This window comes from Scyliorhinus torazame, chromosome 30, assembly GCF_047496885.1.
Source record: "Scyliorhinus torazame isolate Kashiwa2021f chromosome 30, sScyTor2.1, whole genome shotgun sequence".
Classification (NCBI taxonomy): Eukaryota; Metazoa; Chordata; class Chondrichthyes; order Carcharhiniformes; family Scyliorhinidae; genus Scyliorhinus; species Scyliorhinus torazame.
The window spans coordinates 9,581,522-9,605,056 of record NC_092736.1 but is presented as its reverse complement, the minus strand read 5'-3'; the positions used below and the strand labels follow the sequence as shown (position 1 = coordinate 9,605,056).

Here is a 23,535-nt window from a genome sequence, read left to right as displayed (position 1 = left end):
GTGATTGGGGTAGGTGAGGGTTTGGGGGTAGGTGATGGTTGGGGGGAGGGGAGTGTTGGGGGGTGTTTGTTGAGGGGTGGGATCATGGGGAGTTGGGGGAGGGGAGTGTGGGGATTGGGGGGTTACAGGAAGTATCTCCGTGTGATTCTCCAGACCATCAAGAATTAGGTGTAGGCTATTCACTTCCTGCCTGAGCCTATTGCGAGTTGGGCACTGAGGTTTCCATTGGTGCCTTGAACAATCGCAAAGCTTTCCACTGACAAAACATTGCAATTAAATCCAGGTGCTCCTGCTTTCTATGGATTGGCTGTTAGTAACTCCAATATAATCAGGCTAATCGATATTGAACTAAACACGTTTTCCATGTCAAGCTCCTGGGATATCGGGCATTATATGGTCAGGTCTGACATGGTCAGTTAGTGGTTAGTGGTACATGTTCCTTCAGGTACCCAGCCCCAAGAGGGCATCCAAAACCAATTGACCCCCATTGGATTGGTCAGAATTGTACTTGGCAACGCTCCGCAGTGGTTTGCAGTTTGCTCGACCAGGAAACTCCCGCTCTTGAGGGCAGCACAGTAACATAGTGGTTAGCACCGTTGCTTCACAGCGCCAGGGACCCGGGTTCGATTCCCCGCTGGGACACTGTCTGTGCGGAGTCTGCACGTTCTCCCCGTGTCTGCGTGGGTTTCCTCCGGGTGCTCCGGTTTCTTCCCACAGTCCAAAGACGTGCAGGTTAGGTGGATTGGCCGCGATAAATTGCCCTTAGTGTCCAAAAAAGTTTAGAAGGGGTTATTGGGTTATGGGGATAGGGAAAAAGTGAGGGCGAAAGTGGGTCCATGCAGACTTGATGGGCTGAATGGCCTCCTTCTGCCCTGTTATGTTCTATTACCGCCTGCCAGCTACGTGTTGGAAGGATTTTAAGTCTGGTCCTCAACCTGTTTGGCTACATTATCAACAACCCTTCCATGGCCATCGAGTCCCGAAGTGGGACTTGAACCTGGAGCTTCGAGCCCAGAGGTAGGGGCAGTCTCTGTTGCGCCACAAGGACTTCTTACCAAGGCTGTGAGGGAATTTAAATTCAATAACCATATTGATGTCTGTAACTTCTTGGTTCGTCTGCATCTGATTCGTGGGTCAATTGTCCCGGAGTGGCAACCTCCCCTGGACAACTCCACTGGGAACCATCCAGCAAAGTGATTTGAATCACTAACTCCTGCCTGTTTTATGCTCGAACATAAAACATAGAACATACCGTGTGGAAGGAGGCCATTCGGCCCATCGAGGCTGCACCAACCTCTTACTCTATCTCCGTAACCCAATAACCCCTCCTAACATTTTTTTTTTGGACACTTAAGGGGCAATTTATCAATCCACCTAACCTGCATGTCTTTCGGGACTTGTAGGAGGAAACCGGAGCCCCCGGAGGAAACCCACGCAGACACGGGGAGAACGTGCAGACTCCGCACAGACAGTGACCCGGCGGGGAATCGAACCTGGGACACTGTCGCTGTGAAACCACAGTGCTATCCACTTGTGCTACAAATTAAACCACTTTTAACTTCAGAGTAACTATTTTAAACACCGGGACTGAGCGCCTCCCTCCAGCCACATGAGCTCCAACCCCCACCACGACCCACAGGCCTGACTCCAAGTCTGCCCCCTCCCCCCCCCCCCTCCCCCCCCCCCCCCCCCCCCCCCCCCGCCCACCCCCGCCCACCCTACCAAATCCAATCCACTTACTGACTCCCTGGGCCTTTTAAACCAACGTGCTTCATGGGGATTGGCTTCCCCCTCCCGAGCTCGCTGGCGCTGCACCGTGCTGTGTCCACCTCCCCAAACATGCTGGTGGTGCACCGCGCTGTATCTGCCTCCCCGAGCTCGCTGGCGGTGCACCGCGCTGTATCCGCCTCCCCGAGCTCGCTGGCGGTGCACCGTGCTGTATCTGCCTCCCCGAGCTCGCTGGCGGTGCACCGTGCTGTGTCCGCCTCCCCAAGCTCGCTGGCGGTGCACCGCGCTGTGTCCCCCACCCCGAGCTCGCTGGCGGTGCACCGTGCTGTGTCCGCGTCCCAGAGCTCGCTGGTGGTGCACCGCGCTGTGTCCGCCTCCCCGAGCTCGCTGGCGGTGCACCGTGCTGTGTCCCCCTCCCCGAGCTCGCTGGCGGTGCACCGCGCTGTATCTGCCTCCCCGAGCTCGCTGGCGGTGCACCGTGCTGTGTCCGCCTCCCCAAGCTCGCTGGCGGTGCACCGTGCTGTGTCCGCCTCCCCGAGCTCGCTGACGGTGCACCGTGCTGTGTCCGCGTCCCAGAGCTCGCTGGCGGTGCACCGTGCTGTGTCCGCCTCCCCGAGCTCGTTGGCGGTGCACCGCGCTGTGTCCGCGTCCCCGAGCTCGCTGGCGGTGCACCGCGCTGTGTCCGCGTCCCAGAGCTCGCTGGTGGTGCACCGCGCTGTGTCCGCGTCCCAGAGCTCGCTGGCGGTGCACCGCGCTGTGTCCGCGTCCCAGAGCTCGCTGGCGGTGCACCGTGCTGTGTCCGCGTCCCAGAGCTCGCTGGCGGTGCACCGTGCTGTATCCGCCTCCCCAAGCTCGCTGGCGGTGCACCGTGCTGTATCCTCCTCCCCAAGCTCGCTGGCGGTGCACCGTGCTGAATCCGCCTCCCCGAGCTCGCTGGTGGTGCACCGCGCTGTGTCCGCGTCCCAGAGCTCGCTGGCGGTGCACCGTGCTGTATCCTCCTCCCCGAGCTCGCTGGTGGTGCACCGCGCTGTGTCCGCGTCCCAGAGCTCGCTGGCGGTGCACCGCGCTGTGTCCGCGTCCCAGAGCTCGCTGGCGGTGCACCGTGCTGTGTCCGCGTCCCAGAGCTCGCTGGCGGTGCACCGTGCTGTATCCGCCTCCCCAAGCTCGCTGGCGGTGCACCGTGCTGTATCCTCCTCCCCAAGCTCGCTGGCGGTGCACCGCGCTGTGTCCGCCTCCCCGAGCTCGCTGGCGGTGCACCGTGCTGTATCCCCCTCCCGAAGCCCACTGGTGGTGCACCGTGCTGTGTCCGCCTCCCAGAGCTCGCTGGTGGTGCACCGCGCTGTGTCCGCCTCCCTGAGCTCGCTGGTGGTGCACCGTGCTGTGCCAGCCTCCCTGAGCTCGCTGGCGGTGCACCGTGCTGTGTCCCCCTCCCCAAGCTCGCTGGCGGTGCCCCGTGCTGTATCCACCTCCCCCAGCTCGCTGGCGGTGCACCGCGCTGTATCCCCCTCCCGAAGCCCACTAGTGGTGCACCGCGCTGTGTCCGCCTCCCCGAGCTCGCTGGCGGTGCACCGCGCTGTGTCCGCGTCCCCGAGCTCGCTGGCGGTGCACCGCGCTGTGTCCGCGTCCCAGAGCTCGCTGGTGGTGCACCGCGCTGTGTCCGCGTCCCAGAGCTCGCTGGCGGTGCACCGCGCTGTGTCCGCGTCCCAGAGCTCGCTGGCGGTGCACCGTGCTGTGTCCGCGTCCCAGAGCTCGCTGGCGGTGCACCGTGCTGTATCCGCCTCCCCAAGCTCGCTGGCGGTGCACCGTGCTGTATCCTCCTCCCCAAGCTCGCTGGCGGTGCACCGTGCTGAATCCGCCTCCCCGAGCTCGCTGGTGGTGCACCGCGCTGTGTCCGCGTCCCAGAGCTCGCTGGCGGTGCACCGTGCTGTATCCTCCTCCCCGAGCTCGCTGGTGGTGCACCGCGCTGTGTCCGCGTCCCAGAGCTCGCTGGCGGTGCACCGCGCTGTGTCCGCGTCCCAGAGCTCGCTGGCGGTGCACCGTGCTGTGTCCGCGTCCCCAAGCTCGCTGGCGGTGCACCGTGCTGTATCCTCCTCCCCAAGCTCGCTGGCGGTGCCCCGTGCTGTATCCACCTCCCCAAGCTCGCTGGTGGTGCACCGCGCTGTATGCCCCTCCCGAAGCCCACTGGTGGTGCACCGTGCTGTGTCCCCCTCCCAGAGCTCGCTGGTGGTGCACCGCGCTGTGTCCGCCTCCCCGAGCTCGCTGGCGGTGCACCGTGCTGTGTCCGCCTCCCAAGCTCGCCGGCGGTGCACCGTGCTGTGTCCCCCTCCCCAAGCCCACTGGTGGTGCACCTTGCTGTGTCCCCCTCCCAGAGCTCGCTGACGGTGCACCGTGCTGTGTCCCCCTCCCAGAGCTCGCTGGTGGTGCACCGCGCTGTGTCCCCCTCCCAGAGCTCGCTGGTGGTGCACCGCGCTGTGTCCGCCTCCCCGAGCTCGCTGGCGGTGCACCGTGCTGCATCCACCTCCCCGAGCTCGCTGGCGGTGCACTGTGCTGTATCCCCCTCCCTGAGCTCGCTGGTGGTGCACCGCGCTGTGTCCCCCTCCCCCAGCTCGCTGGCGGTGCACCGTGCTGTGTCCCCCTCCCCCAGCTCGCTGGCGGTGCACCGTGCTGTATCCGCCTCCCCGAGCTCGCCGGCGGTGCACCGTGCTGTATCCGTCTCCCCGAGCTCGCCGGCGGTGCCCAGTGCTGTATCCGCCTCCCCGAGCTCGCCGGCGGTGCACCGTGCTGTATCCGTCTCCCCGAGCTCGCCGGCGGTGCCCAGTGCTGTATCCGCCTCCCCGAGCTCGCTGGCGGTGCACCGTGCTGTGTCCGCGTCCCAGAGCTCGCTGGCGGTGCACCGTGCTGTGTCCGTCTCCCCGAGCTCGTTGGCGGTGCACCGCGCTGTGTCCGCGTCCCCGAGCTCGCTGGCGGTGCACCGCGCTGTGTCCGCGTCCCAGAGCTCGCTGGTGGTGCACCGCGCTGTGTCCGCGTCCCAGAGCTCGCTGGCGGTGCACCGCGCTGTGTCCGCGTCCCAGAGCTCGCTGGCGGTGCACCGTGCTGTGTCCGCGTCCCAGAGCTCGCTGGCGGTGCACCGCGCTGTATCCGCCTCCCCAAGCTCGCTGGCGGTGCTCCGTGCTGTATCCTCCTCCCCAAGCTCGCTGGCGGTGCACCGTGCTGTGTCCGCGTCCCAGAGCTCGCTGGCGGTGCACCGTGCTGTGTCCGCGTCCCAGAGCTCGCTGGCGGTGCACCGTGCTGTATCCGCCTCCCCAAGCTCGCTGGCGGTGCACCGTGCTGTATCCTCCTCCCCAAGCTCGCTGGCGGTGCACCGCGCTGTGTCCGCCTCCCCGAGCTCGCTGGCGGTGCACCGTGCTGTATCCCCCTCCCGAAGCCCACTGGTGGTGCACCGTGCTGTGTCCCCCTCCCAGAGCTCGCTGGTGGTGCACCGCGCTGTGTCCGCCTCCCTGAGCTCGCTGGTGGTGCACCGTGCTGTGCCAGCCTCCCTGAGCTCGCTGGCGGTGCACCGTGCTGTGTCCCCCTCCCCAAGCTCGCTGGCGGTGCCCCGTGCTGTATCCACCTCCCCCAGCTCGCTGGCGGTGCACCGCGCTGTATCCCCCTCCTGAAGCCCACTGGTGGTGCACCGCGCTGTGTCCGCCTCCCCGAGCTCGCTGGCGGTGCACCGCGCTGTGTCCGCGTCCCCGAGCTCGCTGGCGGTGCACCGCGCTGTGTCCGCGTCCCAGAGCTCGCTGGTGGTGCACCGCGCTGTGTCCGCGTCCCAGAGCTCGCTGGCGGTGCACCGCGCTGTGTCCGCGTCCCAGAGCTCGCTGGCGGTGCACCGTGCTGTGTCCGCGTCCCAGAGCTCGCTGGCGGTGCACCGTGCTGTATCCGCCTCCCCAAGCTCGCTGGCGGTGCACCGTGCTGTATCCTCCTCCCCAAGCTCGCTGGCGGTGCACCGTGCTGAATCCGCCTCCCCGAGCTCGCTGGTGGTGCACCGCGCTGTGTCCGCGTCCCAGAGCTCGCTGGCGGTGCACCGTGCTGTATCCTCCTCCCCGAGCTCGCTGGTGGTGCACCGCGCTGTGTCCGCGTCCCAGAGCTCGCTGGTGGTGCACCGCGCTGTGTCCGCATCCCAGAGCTCGCTGGCGGTGCACCGTGCTGTGTCCGCGTCCCAGAGCTCGCTGGCGGTGCACCGTGCTGTATCCGCCTCCCCAAGCTCGCTGGCGGTGCACCGTGCTGTATCCTCCTCCCCAAGCTCGCTGGCGGTGCACCGCGCTGTGTCCGCCTCCCCGAGCTCGCTGGCGGTGCACCGTGCTGTATCCCCCTCCCGAAGCCCACTGGTGGTGCACCGCGCTGTGTCCCCCTCCCAGAGCTCGCTGGTGGTGCACCGTGCTGTGCCAGCCTCCCTGAGCTCGCTGGCGGTGCACCGTGCTGTGTCCCCCTCCCCAAGCTCGCTGGCGGTGCACCGTGCTGTATCCACCTCCCCCAGCTCGCTGGCGGTGCACCGCGCTGTATCCCCCTCCCGAAGCCCACTGGTGGTGCACCGCGCTGTGTCCGCCTCCCCGAGCTCGCTGGCGGTGCACCGTGCTGTATCCCCCTCCCCAAGCTCGCTGGCGGTGCACCGTGCTGTATCCACCTCCCCAAGCTCGCTGGTGGTGCACCGTGCTGTATCCCCCTCCCCAAGCTCGCTGGCGGTGCACCGTGCTGTGTCCGCCTCCCCAAGCTCGCTGGCGGTGCACCGTGCTGTATCCACCTCCCCAAGCTCGCTGGTGGTGCACCGTGCTGTATGCCCCTCCCGAAGCCCACTGGTGGTGCACCGTGCTGTGTCCCCCTCCCAGAGCTCGCTGGTGGTGCACCGTGCTGTGTCCGCCTCCCAAGCTCGCCGGCGGTGCACCGTGCTGTGTCCCCCTCCCCAAGCCCACTGGTGGTGCACCGTGCTGTGTCCCCCTCCCAGAGCTCGCTGGTGGTGCACCGCGCTGTGTCCGCCTCCCCGAGCTCGCTGGCGGTGCACCGTGCTGTGTCCCCCTCCCAGAGCTCGCTGGTGGTGCACCGCGCTGTGTCCCCCTCCCAGAGCTCGCTGGTGGTGCACCGCGCTGTGTCCGCCTCCCCGAGCTCGCTGGCGGTGCACCGTGCTGCATCCACCTCCCCGAGCTCGCTGGCGGTGCACTGTGCTGTATCCCCCTCCCTGAGCTCGCTGGCGGTGCACCGCGCTGTGTCCCCCTCCCCCAGCTCGCTGGCGGTGCACCGTGCTGTATCCGCCTCCCCGAGCTCGCCGGCGGTGCACCGTGCTGTATCCGTCTCCCCGAGCTCGCCGGCGGTGCACCGTGCTGTGTCCGCGTCCCAGAGCTCGCTGGCGGTGCACCGTGCTGTGTCCGTCTCCCCGAGCTCGCCGGCGGTGCACCGTGCTGTATCCGTCTCCCCGAGCTCGCCGGCGGTGCACCGTGCTGTATCCGCCTCCCCGAGCTCGCTGGCGGTGCCCCGTGCTGTATCCGCCTCCCCGAGCTCGCCGGCGGTGCACCGTGCTGTATCCGCCTCCCCGAGCTCGCTGGCGGTGCACCGTGCTGTATCCGTCTCCCCGAGCTCGCTGGCGGTGCACCGTGCTGTATCCGCCTCCCCGAGCTCGCCGGCGGTGCACCGTGCTGTATCCCCCTCCCCGAGCTCGCCGGCGGTGCACCGTGCTGTGTCCCCCTCCCCGAGCTCGCTGGCGCTGCACCGTGCTGTGTCCCCCTCCCTGAGCTCGCTGGCGGTGCACCGTGCTGTGTCCGCCTCCCTGAGCTCGCTGGCGGTGCACCGCGCTGTGTCCGCCTCCCCGAGTTCACTGACGGTACACCGTGCTGTGTCCCCCTCCCCGAGCTCGCTGGCGCTGCACCGTGCTGTGTCCGCCTCCCCGAGCTCGCTGGCGGTGCACCGTGCTGTGTCCCCCTCCCTGAGCTCGCTGGCGGTGCACCGCGCTGTGTCCGCCTCCCCAAGCTCGCTGGCGGTGCACTGCGCTGTATCCGGCTCCCCAAGCTCGCTGGCGGTGCACCGCGCTGTATCCGGCTCCCCAAGCTCGCTGGCAGCTCCAAGCACTTCCAGTCAGTGGAACTTTGAATAAGGTCTTCCGGAGGGGATAAGCGGAGCTTCAAAATGTTGTAATTCCAGCGAGCCAGGACATTACGTCACTGGGTGGAAGGTTATGGTCTAAAGTCTGAAATATAACGACTGCTCTCCATGAGAACATAAGAACTAGGAGCAGGAATAGGCCTTCTGGCCCCTCGAGCCTGCTCCGCCATTCAATGAGATCATGGCTGATCTTTTGTGGACTCAGCTCCGCTTTCCGGCCCGAACACCATAACCCTTAATCCCTTTATTCTTCAAAAAACTATCTATCTTTATCTTGAAAACATTTAATGAAGGAGCCTCTACTGCTTCACTGGGCAAGGAATTCCATAGATTCACAACCCTTTGGGTGAAGAAGTTCCTCCTAAACTCAGTCCTAAATCTACTTCCCCTTATTTTGAGCCTCTGCCCCCTAGTTCTGCTTTCACCCGCCAGTGGAAACAACCTGCCTGCATCTATCCTATCTATTCCCTTCATAATTTTATATGTTTCTATAAGATCCCCCCTCATCCTTCTAAATTCCAACGAGTACAGTCTCAGTCTACTCAACGTCTCCTCGTAATCCAACCCCTTCAGCTCTGGGATTAACCTAGTGAATCTCCTCTGCACACCCTCCAGTGCCAGTACGTCCTTTCTCAGGTAAGGAGACCAAAACTGAACACAATACTCCAGGTGTGGCCTCACTAACACCTTATACAATTGCACCATAACCTCCCTAGTCTTAAACTCCATCCCTCTAGCAATGAAGGACAAAATTCCATTCGCCTTCTTAATCACCTGTTGCACCCGTAAACCAACGTTTTGCGACTCATGCACTAGCACGCCCAGGTCTCTCTGCACAGCAGCGTGTTTTTATATTTTATCATTTAAATAATAATCCCTTTTGCTGTTATTCCTACCAAAATGATAACTTCACATTTGTCAACATTGTATTCCATCTGTGATGGTGAGCACGAGACTGCTCGACTGTTGTGAAAACCTAACTTGTCCAATAATGTCCTTCAGGGAAGGTCATCTCCATTCTCCTGTCCTCCCTGACCTCCGCGTGACCCCAGACCCCACAGCAACGTGGTGGACACTCAACTGCCCCCTGAAATGGCCGAACGAGTGACTCAGCTGTACTGAAGAAAGTGGTTCACCGCCACCTTGTCACCGGCAATCAGGGATGGGCAACGAATGCTGGGCTTTGCCAACGCCACCCACATCCTGTGAACGAATATTTGTTTTAAATTCCTCGTGAAGCTGCCTTTCACTCCCCAACGGTGCGTCTCAGCCCCACCCTCGATCAGAGAGCTCCATGTGAGCAACATTTCAATTTATCACTGAAATAATGTTCCCCAGTAAAGTTTGAATGCGATGTTAAAAAAAAAATGTATTCATTTACGGGATGTGGGCCTCGCTGATTAGGCCGGCATTTATTGCCAATCCCTAATTGCCCTTCAGACGGTGGTGGTGAACCCGCTGCAGGCCCTGAGGTGTAGGCACACCCACTGTGCTGTTAGGGAGAGACTCCCAGGATTTTGACCCAGCGACAGTGAAGGAACGGCCGATATATTTCCCAAGTCGAGGTGGTGAGTGACTCGGAGGGGAACCTCCAGCTGGTGGCGTCTCCGATGTACCTGCCAGTCGGTGTGAAATTAGCGGACGTTTTGTGCTCTGGAGTCTGGCCGCTAGCCTCTGGTCCGAGGGGGGGGGGGGGGGGCTCCGTTCCCTTCACTGCGCGAGAGTCGGCCAGTGGACGAGAGAAGAACTAATGTCCACTTTCTCTGTCCGATCAGAACGGCGATGAGCTGGATATAACTACCAACGACATCATCCAGATCACGGACGAGAGCGAGGATGGATGGTGGACTGCCAGTCGGAATGGAAGGAGTGGCCTAGTCCCGAGCACCTACCTGGAGAAGGCCTGAGAGCATCAAGGCTCCAACCAGCAACATGAATCACGTCCCCTGGCGCTAATTGAGAAAACAGTAACACTGAAGGTGGTTGGGAATGTGCGGTAAGCTGCTTAACCTCAAAGCTGGCTGGAGCCAACACAGCTCAATGCAGTAGATGCTGTTACCTTGATGTTCAATTCCCTGTGACCTTCGCCTACCTAACCTCACCAATTGGCCAGTTCCTGTGGTAAATTCATGTCAGGTGATGCCACCCAGATTTCTATTGTAAACTCTGCTCGTTGCAACATTAATGATTTGTTCTAAGATATCCAATTATTGCACAAGCTCATCCTCCCGACCTTTATTTTCTCAACATCCTGTCGAGGTGGGCGTTGGAAGAGTATTAAATTGTTTGTCCCTCTTCTTGCCACTCATCTCCCCCCCCCCCCCCCCTATCCCTGCTGAGTTTGTGGGGCAAACGGACAGGAGCCCTGTCAATGACCCAATGTAGTCCCATTTGCTGGGGAAACCAGAGTTTGGCCTCTTGTGACGCACTGTACTTGCAAAGAAAACTTCCCTCTTTCAACCTTCCTTGAAGGCATCAACTTTTCTCCTTCTGTAATCTAAGGCTGTCGGCTGCGTCTGCGGGACACTATATTTCCAGCATTTACTGCTCCCGTTCCTTGGCTGTGCACGTCGTATCTTTTTAAAACAGCGAATGATTAATTTTGGGTTAGTTTGGTGTTGTTTTAAATGATTTGGAGCAGTTAGCTTGTGTAACAAGAGTCTCCGAATCTTGCATTTGTGCAACACTTCCTGGCTTTGTTGCTCTTACGAACTTTGGGTCACACTTAACATTAAAATTGCTCGTGGAGACATAGAGACAGGAAGATCTGCATGTAAACAGCTGCCTGTAGTGGTGTCTTTACAAGTCTTTGTCCATTAGGTGGTGCTATTGAGTGAGTCTTCTCGCAACTTGCCTGCACGTTGTATACTCCAAAAAGAAACCTTGTATTTATCAACTCAGTATGAACATTCATATATCTTACATAAAAGTGTTCTGGTATTATTAAATATACTGAAATCTGCGCACATTTGCTGTATACACACCAGGTGACAAATGCAGTAGTGTCATATAGTTTTTTTTATATAGTCAGTGTTCAGGTGAGCGTACCAGGAGTGTCTGCACAGTAATAGATTTCTAGTGATTTTAAAATTTTAATCATGTAAATAATTAAGGAACCAAACTAATATTAGAGCCACAAAACTCATTGGTGTGGAATTTCGCAGTAGAATTGTCTCGTACAAAATTCTAAATAAAGTTGGTTTATAAACCATTTACTTTTGTTGTGAATGACTTTTGTTTTGTTCTCCGGTTTCTCCCCTCTTTTTGAAAATGCTGACTCCTTGTACAGGACGCTGGGAGCCCAGAGTCAGACGGAGTCTGTCCCGTCCAATGCCTTCACGCCACAAGAGGTCGCTGGAGAGCCATCGGGAACTGGCCACTTGGCTAATTTGTGCAAATCCCCAGCCAAGGAGCTGAACTCGACGCAAGCTTGGGATGTTGCTTGGGGAAAATAAAAAGAAATGAAGTCGAAGCTCTTTGACTTGCACTTGTCAGGACAAGTGAAAGAATATCAAATTTCAAAGGGAGCAAGAATTTGTACTGCATGAGGAAAGGTGGCGATAGTTTGGCCATTCGAGGCGTTAAGGCAAGCAAAAGTAACATGTCCAGGTATTGTGCCTTTTTTGAATTCGAAGAAAGTGCGGGGAAATAGTTTGCTGAATCATTCTCCGTGGCTACACCTTGTCCAATCAAGAGATAACTTGCCAACCAATCAAGGGCGGCAGGGTGGCACATTGGTTAGCACTGCTGCCTCACAGCACCGAGGTCCCATGTGCGATCCTGGCCCCGGGTCACTGGCCGTGTGGAGTTTGCACATTCTCCCCGTGTCTGCGTGGGTCTCACACCCACAACCCAAAAGATGTACAGGCTAGGTGGATTAGCCACGCTAAATTGCCCCTTAATTGGAAAAAAGAATTGGGCATGCTAAAAAAATTTTTTTAAAACATGCCAACCAATCATCACCCCTTTCTAATGCAGTATAAATTGTTGCTCCCTTTGAAATTTGGTATTCTTGCATTTGTCTTGATGAGTGAAGGACAAAAAGCTTTGACAGCATGTCTCTTTATTGAGCTATACTTGAGTTCTGAACCACCATGTGACCATAATCTAGGGACTCGTCTATGGGAACCCCAGAGGGTAATTTCATGTCACCTTAGGATGGAATATATCAGTGGTTCTCAAACAGAGGGCGTCCTTATCAAATGAATTAATAATTGTTGACCCCCGTCTACATAATATCACTGTGAAAATACGACATATAAAAATGTGCTTAGCTAGGTTTTTTTTAAAAAGAAAACCGATATTTATATAAGTACATCAATCTATGGAATGCGTTGTTCCTTCGCACTGGAGAGTCTGTCTAACCTTGGCAGAAACGCAGAATTAACAGGAGCTCGGGGAAAGTACAGCACAAGAAAATCAGCACGGGGACAGGGAGAGCAGACAGGAGGAGCCAGGCAAGGAGGGAGAGCACGCTATGGCTCGGGCCCGTTCACTGACTCTCACTCAGATCTCTGAGCAGTCGCCCAGCCTTCAGGCCAGTCCTGCATTGCGAACGCCTTAGGAAGCCCTTGTGGGTGCCAGTGTTTGAGATTTACTGGGGAAATATTCAGGCCCTGGCAAGGTTAAAAGTCAGCGGAGTCATTTCCTGCAGGTTTTCTTTTTAACCTGCCGGACACCAGGCTGATATTAATTGACGCGTGCCCGTGGCCAGCGTAACACGTTAGCGTGCTGGCTGAGACTGACACATTGCCGTGACGGCACAGTCCCTTCACATCTCAGGAATGCAGCGGGCGGTCGGCTCTGAGGATCCGGGTTCGATCCCGGCTCTGGGTCGCTGTCCGTGTGGAGTTTGCACATTCTCCCTGTGTCTGCGTGGGTTTCACCCCCCCCCCCCCGAACCCAAAGATGTGCTGGTTAGGTGGATTGGCCACGCTAAATTGCTCCTGAATTGGAAAATAAATAATTGGGTACTCTAAATTTATTTTAAAAAGGAATGCAGCAGGTGGTGTTCGAACAACCAGCGTCTTTCAGCCACAAGGAGCTTATTAAATAAAGACGGAGCTCAAAATATTTAGTAAAACGTTTGTGTTGAGTTGGTGACACAAAGCCATTGAGCCGGGGGGGAAGGGCAGGGTTTTGTTTCCATTCCAAAAATATTTTGGGTGCCTCAATCGATTCCAGCCGCTGGGCAAAGGTCACAACCTTTCAGTCGCTGGGCAAAGGTCACAACCTACCTCGCGAGAGAGGCTGAGTGCAACCGGTCACGTAAGTGAGAATTCTTTCGAGCTATGGGCGGCTGGGACGTGGAATTTTGATGGATGAAAGAGCGACGGCAGCAGATTCAAGAATAACTTCCAGAAAAAAGAATTGGATAAATACTCAGGTTTGCCGGGTTATGGGGTAGAACAGGTGGCGGTGGTGGGAGGGGGGGGGGGGGGGGGGGGTGGGGGGAGTAGAGTAATTAGATTGTCGTAAAATCCCATCTGGTTCACAGGTGTTATATCGGGAAGGAAATCTGCCGTCCTTACCTGGCACGGTAGCACAGTGGTTAGCACTGTTGCTTCACAACGTCGGGGTCCCAGGTTCGATTCCGGCTTGGGTCACTGTCTGTGTGGCGTCTGCGTCCTCCCCGTGTCTGCGTGGGTTTCCTCCGGGTGCTCCGGTTTCCTCCCACAGTCCAAAGATGTGCAGATTAGATGGATTGGCCGTGATAAATTGCCCTTAGTGTCCAGAATGGTCAGGTGGAGTTACGGGGACAGGGTGGAGGTGTGGGCTTAAGTAGGGTGCACTGTCCAAGGGTCGGTGCAGACTTGATGGGCCGAATGGCCTCCTTCTGCACTGTAAATTCTATGTAAATCTATGTCTGGCCTACATGTGACTCCAGACCCAGAACAATGTGGTTGACTCTGAACTGCCCTTTAAACCGGCCCGAGCTGCAGCACACTGCGGACAATGAGGGATGAGCAACAAATGCTGGCCTGGCCAAGGACGGCCACATCCCAGGAAAGAATGAATTATTAAAGAGGAAACCAGAGTGATGGACTGCAATTTGTTAAAGAGGAGTGGCTTCCCGCAGCAGCTGAAGGATACCACTCCCAAATCTAGGGTTGCCAACTGTGAGTAATTGTATTCCTGGAGGTTTCGTCCAATCACTTGCCCCCCAGGCTCCAGCCACTAGTGGTCTCTCCTTGTGATGCACATCTTCCTGCACCAATTGGAAAGCAAAGAGACTCATTAGAGAATGAGCTGCAGTAACATTGTCCACCCACAGGAGGTGACACCGAGCAAATAATTGTCCTATTCCTGGCAGCGGCCATCAATTGGGAAAGCACCGTTTCCTGTTCTATCTTCACTGTTCCCCCTTCTCGGCACCTTCTGCCTTTAAAATCTTGTGCACTTAAGGAAATAGAGACACTGGAGCAGGTGAAGGGTAAAATCACAAGACTGTCGTCAGAACTGAGAGACTGTATCAATCAATAAATACTGACCTGGCTCGGAGGGGGGGTGCTGTATTCTCTGGGACAGGGAATGTCCAGACCTATCAAACCTCTTTAATAATTTAACCACAAAGGAGATATTTACACTGGGGTGGGAGGGGAGTGGAGACCAGAATTAGGAGTCCTAAATTAGGATTCCCCCCTTGGTCACTGTCTGTGCGGAGTCTGCACGTTCTCCCCGTGTCTGCGTGGGTTTCCTCCGGGTGCTCCGGTTTCCTCCCACAGTCCACAGATGTGCAGGTTAGGTGGATTGGCCATGATAAATTGCCCTTCGTGACTAAAAAGGTTGGGAGGGGTTATTGGGTTACGGGGATAGGGTGGAAGTGAGGGCTTAAGTGGGTCGGTGCAGACTCAATGGGCCGAATGGCCTCCTTCTGCATTCTATGTTCTAAATATACCGCAGTTACTACAGAACCAGAGAGCATTGAGAACTCATTAAATGGCTGAGGTTTTAAAAAATCTTTATTATTGTTACAAGTAGGCTTACATTAACACTGCGATGAAGTTACTGTGGAAAGCCCCTCGTCGCTACATTCCGGCACCTGTTCGGGTACACGGGGGGAGAATTCAGAATGTCCAAATTACCTCACAGCACGTCTTTCGGGACTTGTGGGAAGAAACCGGAACACCCGGAGGAAACCCACGCAGACACGGGGAGAACGTGCAGACTCCACACAGACAGTGACCCAAGCCGGGAATCGAACCTGGGACCCTGGTGCTGTGAAGAACAGCGCTAACCACTGTGCTACCGTGTGGTTTATTATTTAGTGTATCATTACACTTGCTTCTTTCTCTTTAGAGAATACCGGTGGGAGGGTTCCCGAGCTGATTATCAGCCCATTGAACCGCGTTGCGAACGCGCCTTCTGTGGCCAACGCGGTTTTCCAAGTTGGTCTTGAACGCAATGCATCCGGTCCAGGGATGAATGAAAAGTCGGCAAAGTCTCGGGGGACCATAGGCTGATCTTCCCCCCCGTTTCTGAGGGGGAGCGTTGACTGGCAGTGATCTAACCTGAGGGTCACCCCCCTCAGGCTGATGGGCAAGGTTCAGAGGTCGGGCCTTCATGAATGACCTCAGCCGGTACGGGAGTCGAACCCTCGCTGTTGGCGTCGCTCCGCGTTGTGAACCTGCCGTCCAGCCACGTGAGCTAAACCGGCCAGTGGAAGGGGAGACCAGGGAACAGCACAGGTGTGTTTAAGGGGAAACTGAATGAACGCATGAGGGAGAACAGCACAAGGATATTCTGATGTATCAAGTAGGGTGGAGGAGACTAGCGTGGAACGTAAACACCAGCACAGGCCGATACGCAGCTCAGAGGGCTGAATAGAATTAGGGTACGAAAGTCAAAACAGAAAGAGCTGGAGAACCTCCGAGGCCTGGCAGCATAATTGGACTCGAAACGTTAACTCGGGTTCTCTCTCCACAGAGGCTGCCATTTCCTGGTTTTGTTTCAGATTCCCAGCGTCTGCAGGATTTTCCTTTTGTATTTGTGTCTGGGTACAGATCAGCCATGATCTCATTGACTGACGGAACGGGGCTGAATGGCCTCCTCTTGGTTTACCCTGAAAGGTGAACGGGCGGCTGGCGGCCGTTAAGGTTCAAACCGCAGAGTGTGCGGGAACGGGGAGCCTGGCATGTTCTGGAACAGAAGACGGCAGCTTACTGTTCCGGAAGCTTCTCCTGCACCTTCAGGTGTCCGTCAGACTTTGACAGTCATGGCTCTGGCGAAGGTCCAGGAATTATGGAGCATTTCAATTCAATTTCATATGGCCAGGGTATGAACTTGCAGCCTCCGCGCTGCAGAATATTACCACAAGTACTGTCATGATATTCAAACACACACATCATGATAGACACACCAACAGACAAATCAGAACACACAACACCACAACCAATCACAGACAAAGACAGGGACAGTATAAAAGGACAAACACGACACCTGGTGGACAGTTGATCTGGGGACATGGACAACGACAAGACCTGTTTTAACATCACAGACAGGGAGTCCCCACATGCAGAGTATCAAGACAAAACTGTAGATAGTAAGTTTGAATAAAACAGCGTTGTACCAAATACAACTGTGTTGGCTCATCTGTGTGTCAGAACTCCCAACACCACAAGTACCATGCTAGTAATTCAGCAACAGAGAAGAGGGAAATGCGGGCAAATTAATTCCATTTTTTTTCCGAACAAAAACATTTGCTTTAAATCGACAAAGAATTGTTCCTCAATCTTTATAACTAATTTCTAAGATGGATTTCACTTTCGGTTCCTTTACAGCAAACCTCAAACTTCGTGACGTTCTTTTTTTCCAAAAAAAAAGAAAACATGCATTTTTGAGAGCGAGTCCCCTTCGCCCTGGGGCATTCTGAAACATTAACCTTTCTGGTCGCGAGATGACAATGATTCTGCCCTCGAGGTCAGCGATAATTGGAATAATTATCATGGATTTCCTTTGGAACAGACATTCCCATGGAGCACACCCGCCACACACTCGCTCACAACATTAGGCTGAAGTGACAGTGTCCTTCCCCCTTTTCCTTAGCCGAGCAACGAGGTTTTACAAGCAGCATACATAAGCCTCCCAGGCTCTTTGTGAAGGTGACCCCTGCCTCTCCTCTTTCAAAGGCAGATCAATCCATTTGTCTGGTAACCAAATCTTCCAGCAGCAGAAGACTGATACATTACCCAGCACTGGAAGCTTTAAGTTTCCCATTGAACTAATTCTCTGGAATTAAGCCACAACGCTCACACAATCGCCGCTCTAAAAGAATTCCCAAATATTAGATAACAGTTGCACAGGGCAGGTTTCTTTTTACATAATTAAAGTTTAATATTTTCTTAAACGTATGTTTGAGAGCAGCGATTCCAATGTGTGAAGGATGAAAGGGGCCAGGTTCGATCCCCAATTTAAAAAAAAAAATATTTCTTGGCCTGTTTCCACTAGTAGGAAAAACTAGAACCTGAGGGCACAGCCTCAGACTGAAGGGATGGTCCTTTGAGATGAGGAGAAGTTTCTGCAGCCAGAGGGTGGTGAATCTGTGGAACTCTTTGCCGCAGAAGGCTGTGGAGGCCAAATCACTGAGTGTCGTTAAGTCAGAGGTAGATAGGTTCCTGATTAATAAGGGGATCAGGGGTTATGGGGAGAAGGCAGGAGAATGGGGATGAGAAACGTATCAGCTTTAATCGAATGGCCGAGCAGACTCGATGGGCCGAATGGACTAATAATGCTCCCATGATCTTATGGGATGTGGGCACCTCTGGCCAGGCCATCAGTTGTTGCCCATCCCTAATTGCCCCCAGAACTGAGGGGCTTTCCCGACCATTTCAGAGGGTTGCTACAGAGTCAACTACATTGCTGTGGGTCTGGAGTCACAGACCGGGTAAGGACAGCAGATTTCCCTCCCCAAAGGACCAGCAGGGAATCGGATGGGGTTTTACAACCATCGGTGATAGTTTCACGCTCCCTATCACTAGCCTTCAATTCAAAATCTAATTAAATTTCAATGCGTTTGAATCCTCGTTTCCCCAGGCTTTAACCTGGACCACTGAATCACAAGTCAAGCAACATTACCGCTACGCTCCTGCAATAGATATAGGAGCTATCTAATCACATCAGGAGTAGCAGTAAGTGCGTCTGTCACCGTCAACTGCAGCATGTCCTGGGATAGACATGGCACAGGTGTGGAGTTTGCACATTCTCCCCGTGTCTGCGTGGGTATCATCCCCACAACCCAAAGCTGGGTTAGGTGGATTGGCCATGCTAAATTGCCCTTTAATTGGAAAAAAAAAATAGGGTATTCTAAAATTATTAAATAAATAAATGAGGTTCCCAACCGTCCGTGACAGGATTCTTGTTACTACACCAGCAAAGGGGCCTGGAAAACCGGAAAACGCAATCTCGCCGGCGAGAATCACCTTTCCTGATGTCTCGCCGTATTTTGCACCCAAGTCGGCCGTTCTCACTGAGGGCTAATGGCTGCAGAAATAAGACTGGGACAGCCATTAGCCAGATATAATTAAAAGGCAGGCCTGTGTTTATATAGCACCTTCCATTGCTTTTGTATATTCCCAAAGTGTTTTACAGCCACTGGAGTACATTTTACAAGGATATGCACCAGTGTAATGTCAGAAATGTGACAGCCAATTTGCACACAGCAAGCCCCCTCAATTGTGATAACAGACAAGACAATCAGTTTTAGTAATGTTGGGGATGAAATACCAGCAAAGATACTGGCTCAAACTCTTACCACTGTTCTTTGACCTAGCACTGTTGCATCACAGCTCCAGGGTCCCCAGGTTCGATTCCCAATTTAGGTCACTGTCTGTGCGGAGTCTGCACGTTCTCCCCGTATCTGCGTGGGTTTCCTCCGGGTGCTCCGGTTTCCTTCCACTAGTCCCGAAAGACGTGCTTGTTAGGTGAATTGGACATTCTGAATTCTCCCTCTGTGTACCCGAACAGGCGCCAGAATGTGGCGACTCGGGGCTTTTCACAGTAACTTCATTGCAGAGTTAATGTAAGCCTACTTGTGACAATAATAAAGGTTATTATTATTATTAAAAGAGTGTGTTAAGAGAATCCCAGGGCTGTGTTGAGTTACTAATCTCAGCCAGGATGACAGCAGGGGAGGATGACAATTTGTATCAAGGTGGTTGAAATTAAGCAGGAAGTGCGCCCCCTACCGACTATTGTTGGAATGTTCACAGAGGGCAGAGTATGGAACACCATTATGGTCACCGTGGTGGATGTGGAATGGGTACAAAGGAAAACCCAACTATTAAAACATAAGGGACATGTGAAAGAGTGGAATAGCTTGGAAGAAGGCAGTCACAATGAATCTCAAAGCAGTACATAGAACATACAGTGCAGAAGGAGGCCATTCGGCCCATCGAGTCTGCACCGACCCACATTAATCCCTCACTTCCACCTTATCCCCGCAACCCAATAACCCCTCCCAACCCTTATGGACACTACGGGTAATTTAGCATGGCCAATCCACCTAACCTGCACGTCTTTGGACTGTGGGAGGAAACCGGAGCACCCGGAGGAAACCCACGCGGACACGGGGAGAACGTGCAAACTCCGCACAGACAGTGACCCAGCGGGGAATCGAACCTGGGACCCTGGCGCTGTGAAGCCACAGTGCTAATCACTTGTGCTACCGTGCTGCCCTAAGCTGAGTAAGCTGAGTTGCACCCAGAATACAAACCAGCCAGGAAAATGGGTTGCGTTCACACAACAGCTTGCTACAACAGTGCATCATGGGGGAAAAAACACCCCAAGGCACTTCAGACAAAGACAAGGAAAATGAAATGTCAAGCCGGCGAAGGGAAAAGAAGAGTCTGGTGAAAGAAGTGGGTTTTATGGAGGAGGGTATTAAAAGGAGCAGTGGAATTTATGGAAGCAACTCCCGAATACGTGGCCAAGGTGACTGAAGGCGCAGCTACCAATGATGGGACGAAGCCAGGGAGGGAGGCACAAGTGGCGGACATCAGATTAGAACAGGCTGCCATAAATGTATTTAAGGGTAAGCTAGATAATGTGAAGAAAGAAAAAGGTGATTGAATGAGGTGCTTGTGGGGCATAATCACCAATGGCCTCCCTCTGTGACTGTGTTTGATAGGGCTGGGAGAGATAAGGAGAGCTGAGGGCAGCACGGTAGCAGAGTGGTTAGCACTGTTGCTTCACAGCGCCAGGGTTCCAGGTTCGATTCCCCGCTGGGTCACTGTCTGTGCGGAGTCTGCACGTTCTCCCAGTGTCTGCGTGGGTTTACTCCGGGTGCTCCGGTTTCCTCCCACAGTCCAAAGATGTGCACGTTAGGTGGATTGGTCATGTCAAATTGCTCCTTGTTATCCAAAAGGTTAGGTGGGGTTACAGGGACAGAGGTGTGGGCTTAGGTAGGGTGCTCTTTAAAGGATCGGTGTAGACTCGATGGGCTGAATGCCCATTCAGGCAGCTCAGTGGCGCAGTGGTTAGCACTGCTGTCTCAAGGTGCCGGGGTCCCAGGTTCGATCCCGGCTCTGGGTCACTGTCCGTGTGGAGTTTGCGCATTCTCCCCATGTTTGTGTGGGTTTTGCCCCCACAACCCAAAGATGTGCAGGCTAGGTGGATTGAACACGCTAAACTGCCCCTTAATTGGAAAAAATTAATTGGGCACTCTATATTAAAAAAAGAAAGAAAAAGTAAATTTTATGATGAGACTATTGAGAATTTAAGCAAAAGATCGTGAATTAATAAAAAGACCGTCTTTAAAATGGAGCGTATTTCAGATTACTTTAAACAAGTATGGGAAGACAGCATAATTGAAAGTTAGTCAAAACTAAATTCTGTACAGATAAAACTATACTCAAATGATAGGTTCTTGGAAAAATCTAGCAAACAAGGCAAGGACATTGGGATTATTCAATACAAAGTGGCCCCGGTGGGAATGCTGACACACTGAGGAAGGGCTTCGATGAGTCAACTGGCCTTTTGCCCCATTACCTCAAGTGATAAACTTGCTGAAAACCAAGGAGCAGAGACAAAAACACTCAAATTGCAGTGGGGGTTGTGGTAAGTATTAAAGTACTGGAGTGGCAGCAGCGGCGGTGGCGCAGTGGTTAGCACTGCAGTCTCATGGCGCTGAGGTCCCAGGTTCGATCCCGGCTCTGGGTCACTGTCCGTGTGAAGTTTGCATATTCTCCCCGTGTCTGCGTGGGTTTCGCCCCCACAACCCAAAGATGTGCAGGGGAGGTGGATTGGCAACGCTAAATTGCTCCTTAATTGGAAAAAATTAATTGGGCACTCTAAATTTATTCTTAAAAAAGTACTGGAGTGGAAGAGGCCCAAGTTCTCTGGAATTTAGTGGGGCGATCTCATTTCGAACGTGTACACTTTTCAGAGAGTTTACACAGGGTAGGTGCCGAGAGGCTAATTTTCCCTGTCTGGGGTGTGGCGGTGGTCATAGGTCGCAGGATAAAGGTGACGGCCATCTAGGATAGATGAAAAGAAATATCTTCACTCAAGAGGATTGTGAATCCTTGGAATTCTCTACCGCAGAGAGTTGCAGGAGTGTGTTTCCGACTCGCAGGGAATGAAGCGATATGGCGATAGTGTGGGTAAATAAAGCTGTGGTGGACCAATCTTGATCACACTGAATGGTGGGGCAGACTGGAGGTAGTATGTTCTGAGGTTCTTCTGGAGATTTCACTCCAACTGGCTGCCCCTCAGTGCGATTCCAACCCCTCTATTCCTCCAGTCTATAAAATTTCCAGTTTACAGTGCAACTATCCTTTATGGCTTCGTGCTAGACTGGTAATTAATTGAGTCCCAAAGGTCTTAAACTTGAAATATTGACTATTTCTCCCCCTTATGATGCCTGGCTGGAGTAATTCTAACTTTTATTGTTTTCCGCTCATCGAGATTAGTCCCATTTTATACGAGTTAGCATCCACAGAGCGAAGTGAAGACTGAACAAACTAATCCATTTAGTGCTACTACTCATTAGAGGAGAGGCTTTTATATCACCAATGTTGATTGAATTAAATCCAGATCAGCCCAGATTAAAAAGTCAGCGTTCCAAAACATGTCACTCTGATTGCCTTTATACTGGCTCACTGTTCTGCCGGTGAGTCCCAAGACACAGGTCCTGCGCCGTTTGTCGCAACACCAAAGTTAGACATCCCTAATTCGTGGCGGTCAGTCACAGCACAGCAAACCTGGAAAATGTAATCCTAATGAATACAGGCCCTGGAGAGTTAAATCAGCTTGCAAACTAGCTTAGTTGTTTTCACTTTGTCCACAAGTCATGCCTTCAGCTCCATATGAATACAATTGTGATAACTGACCAACAAGTTTGTTTTAGACAAGTCAATAAATATTGGACAAAATACTGGGGAACTCCCATCTCTTCTTTTGAGAAGAGCTGTGCAATATTGAGTGGGCAAGGGTCTGGCAGATGGAGTTCAATGTTGATAAATGTGAGTTCATTCATTTTGATAGGAATAACAGCAAAATGGACTATTATTTAAATGGTTAAAAAAAATGCAGCATGCTGCTATGCAGAGGGACCTGGGTGTCCTGGTGCATGAATCGCAAAAAGTTGGTTTGCAGGTGCAGCAGATAATTAAGGCGGCAGATGGAATTTTGTCCTTCATTGCCAGAGGGATGGAGTTTAAAAGCAGAGAGGTTAAGTTGCAGTTATATAGGGTGCTGGTGAGGCCACGCCTGGAGTAGTGTACAGTTTTGGTCGCATTACTTGAGAAAGGATAATATAATAATAATACTAACTTGTCACAAGTAGGCTTCAATGAAGTTACTGTGAAAAGCCCCTAGTCGCCACATTCCGGCACCTGTTCGGGGAGGCCGGCACGGGAATTGAACCCACGCTGCTGGCCTTATTCTGCCTTACAAGCCAGCTGTTTAGCACACTGTGCTAAACCAGCTCCTGTACTGGCACTAGAGGGTGTGCAGAGGAGATTCAAGAGGTTGATTCCGGAGTTGAGACGATTGGCTTATGAGGAGAGACTGAGTAGACTGGGACTACACATTTAGAGGAATGAGGGGGAATCTTATAGAAACATAAAATTATGAAGGAAATAGATAGAAGCAGGGAGGTCGTTTCCACTGGTGGGTGAAACTAGAACTAGGAGGCATAGCCTCAAACTAAAGGGGAGCAGGTTTAGGACTGAGTTGAGGAGGAACGTCTTCACCCAGAGAGTTGCAAACCTGTGGAATTCCCTGCCCAGTGAAACAGTTGAGGCTACCTCGCTGAATGTTTTTACATAGACATATAGAACATAGTGCAGAAGGAGACCATTTGGCCCATCGAGTCTGCACCGACCCACTTAAGACCTCACTTCCACCCTATCACCGTAACCCAATAACCCCTCCGAACCTTTTTGGTCACCAAGGGCAATTTATCATGGCCAATCCACCTAACCTGCACGTCTTTGGACTGTGGGAGGAAACCGGAGTACTCGGAGGAAACCCACGCAGACACAGGGAGATCAGGAGCGATTTAATTTTGCTCCTTCTAATGCCCAAGGTTGCTGTAGCCAATTGTCATACTCCCTTGATGAGATCGTTCAACAGGAAACAAATATGGATCCACATGATCTATCTGGATTCATGCAGTGGGATTTCTTTTACCTTTTGCTTCATTTGATCACATTTAAATCGACGAAGAATAAAAACAAC

At 54.0% G+C, this 23,535-nt stretch overlaps 1 protein-coding gene across 2 annotated transcripts in view; it reads left to right on the top strand.

Annotated features, from left to right (window-relative positions):
- LOC140404359 (proline-serine-threonine phosphatase-interacting protein 1-like) overlaps positions 1–11,072 on the top strand; it is a 113,807-nt gene extending 102,735 nt beyond the window's left edge. For both annotated transcript variants that reach the window (XM_072492782.1, XM_072492781.1), the window contains one exon: positions 9,633–11,072. In XM_072492782.1, coding sequence (XP_072348883.1) covers positions 9,633–9,764 — 132 coding nt within the window. In that variant the 3' untranslated portion in view covers positions 9,765–11,072. The remainder of the gene's footprint in view (positions 1–9,632) is intronic.
- The last annotated feature ends 12,463 nt before the right edge of the window (positions 11,073–23,535 follow it).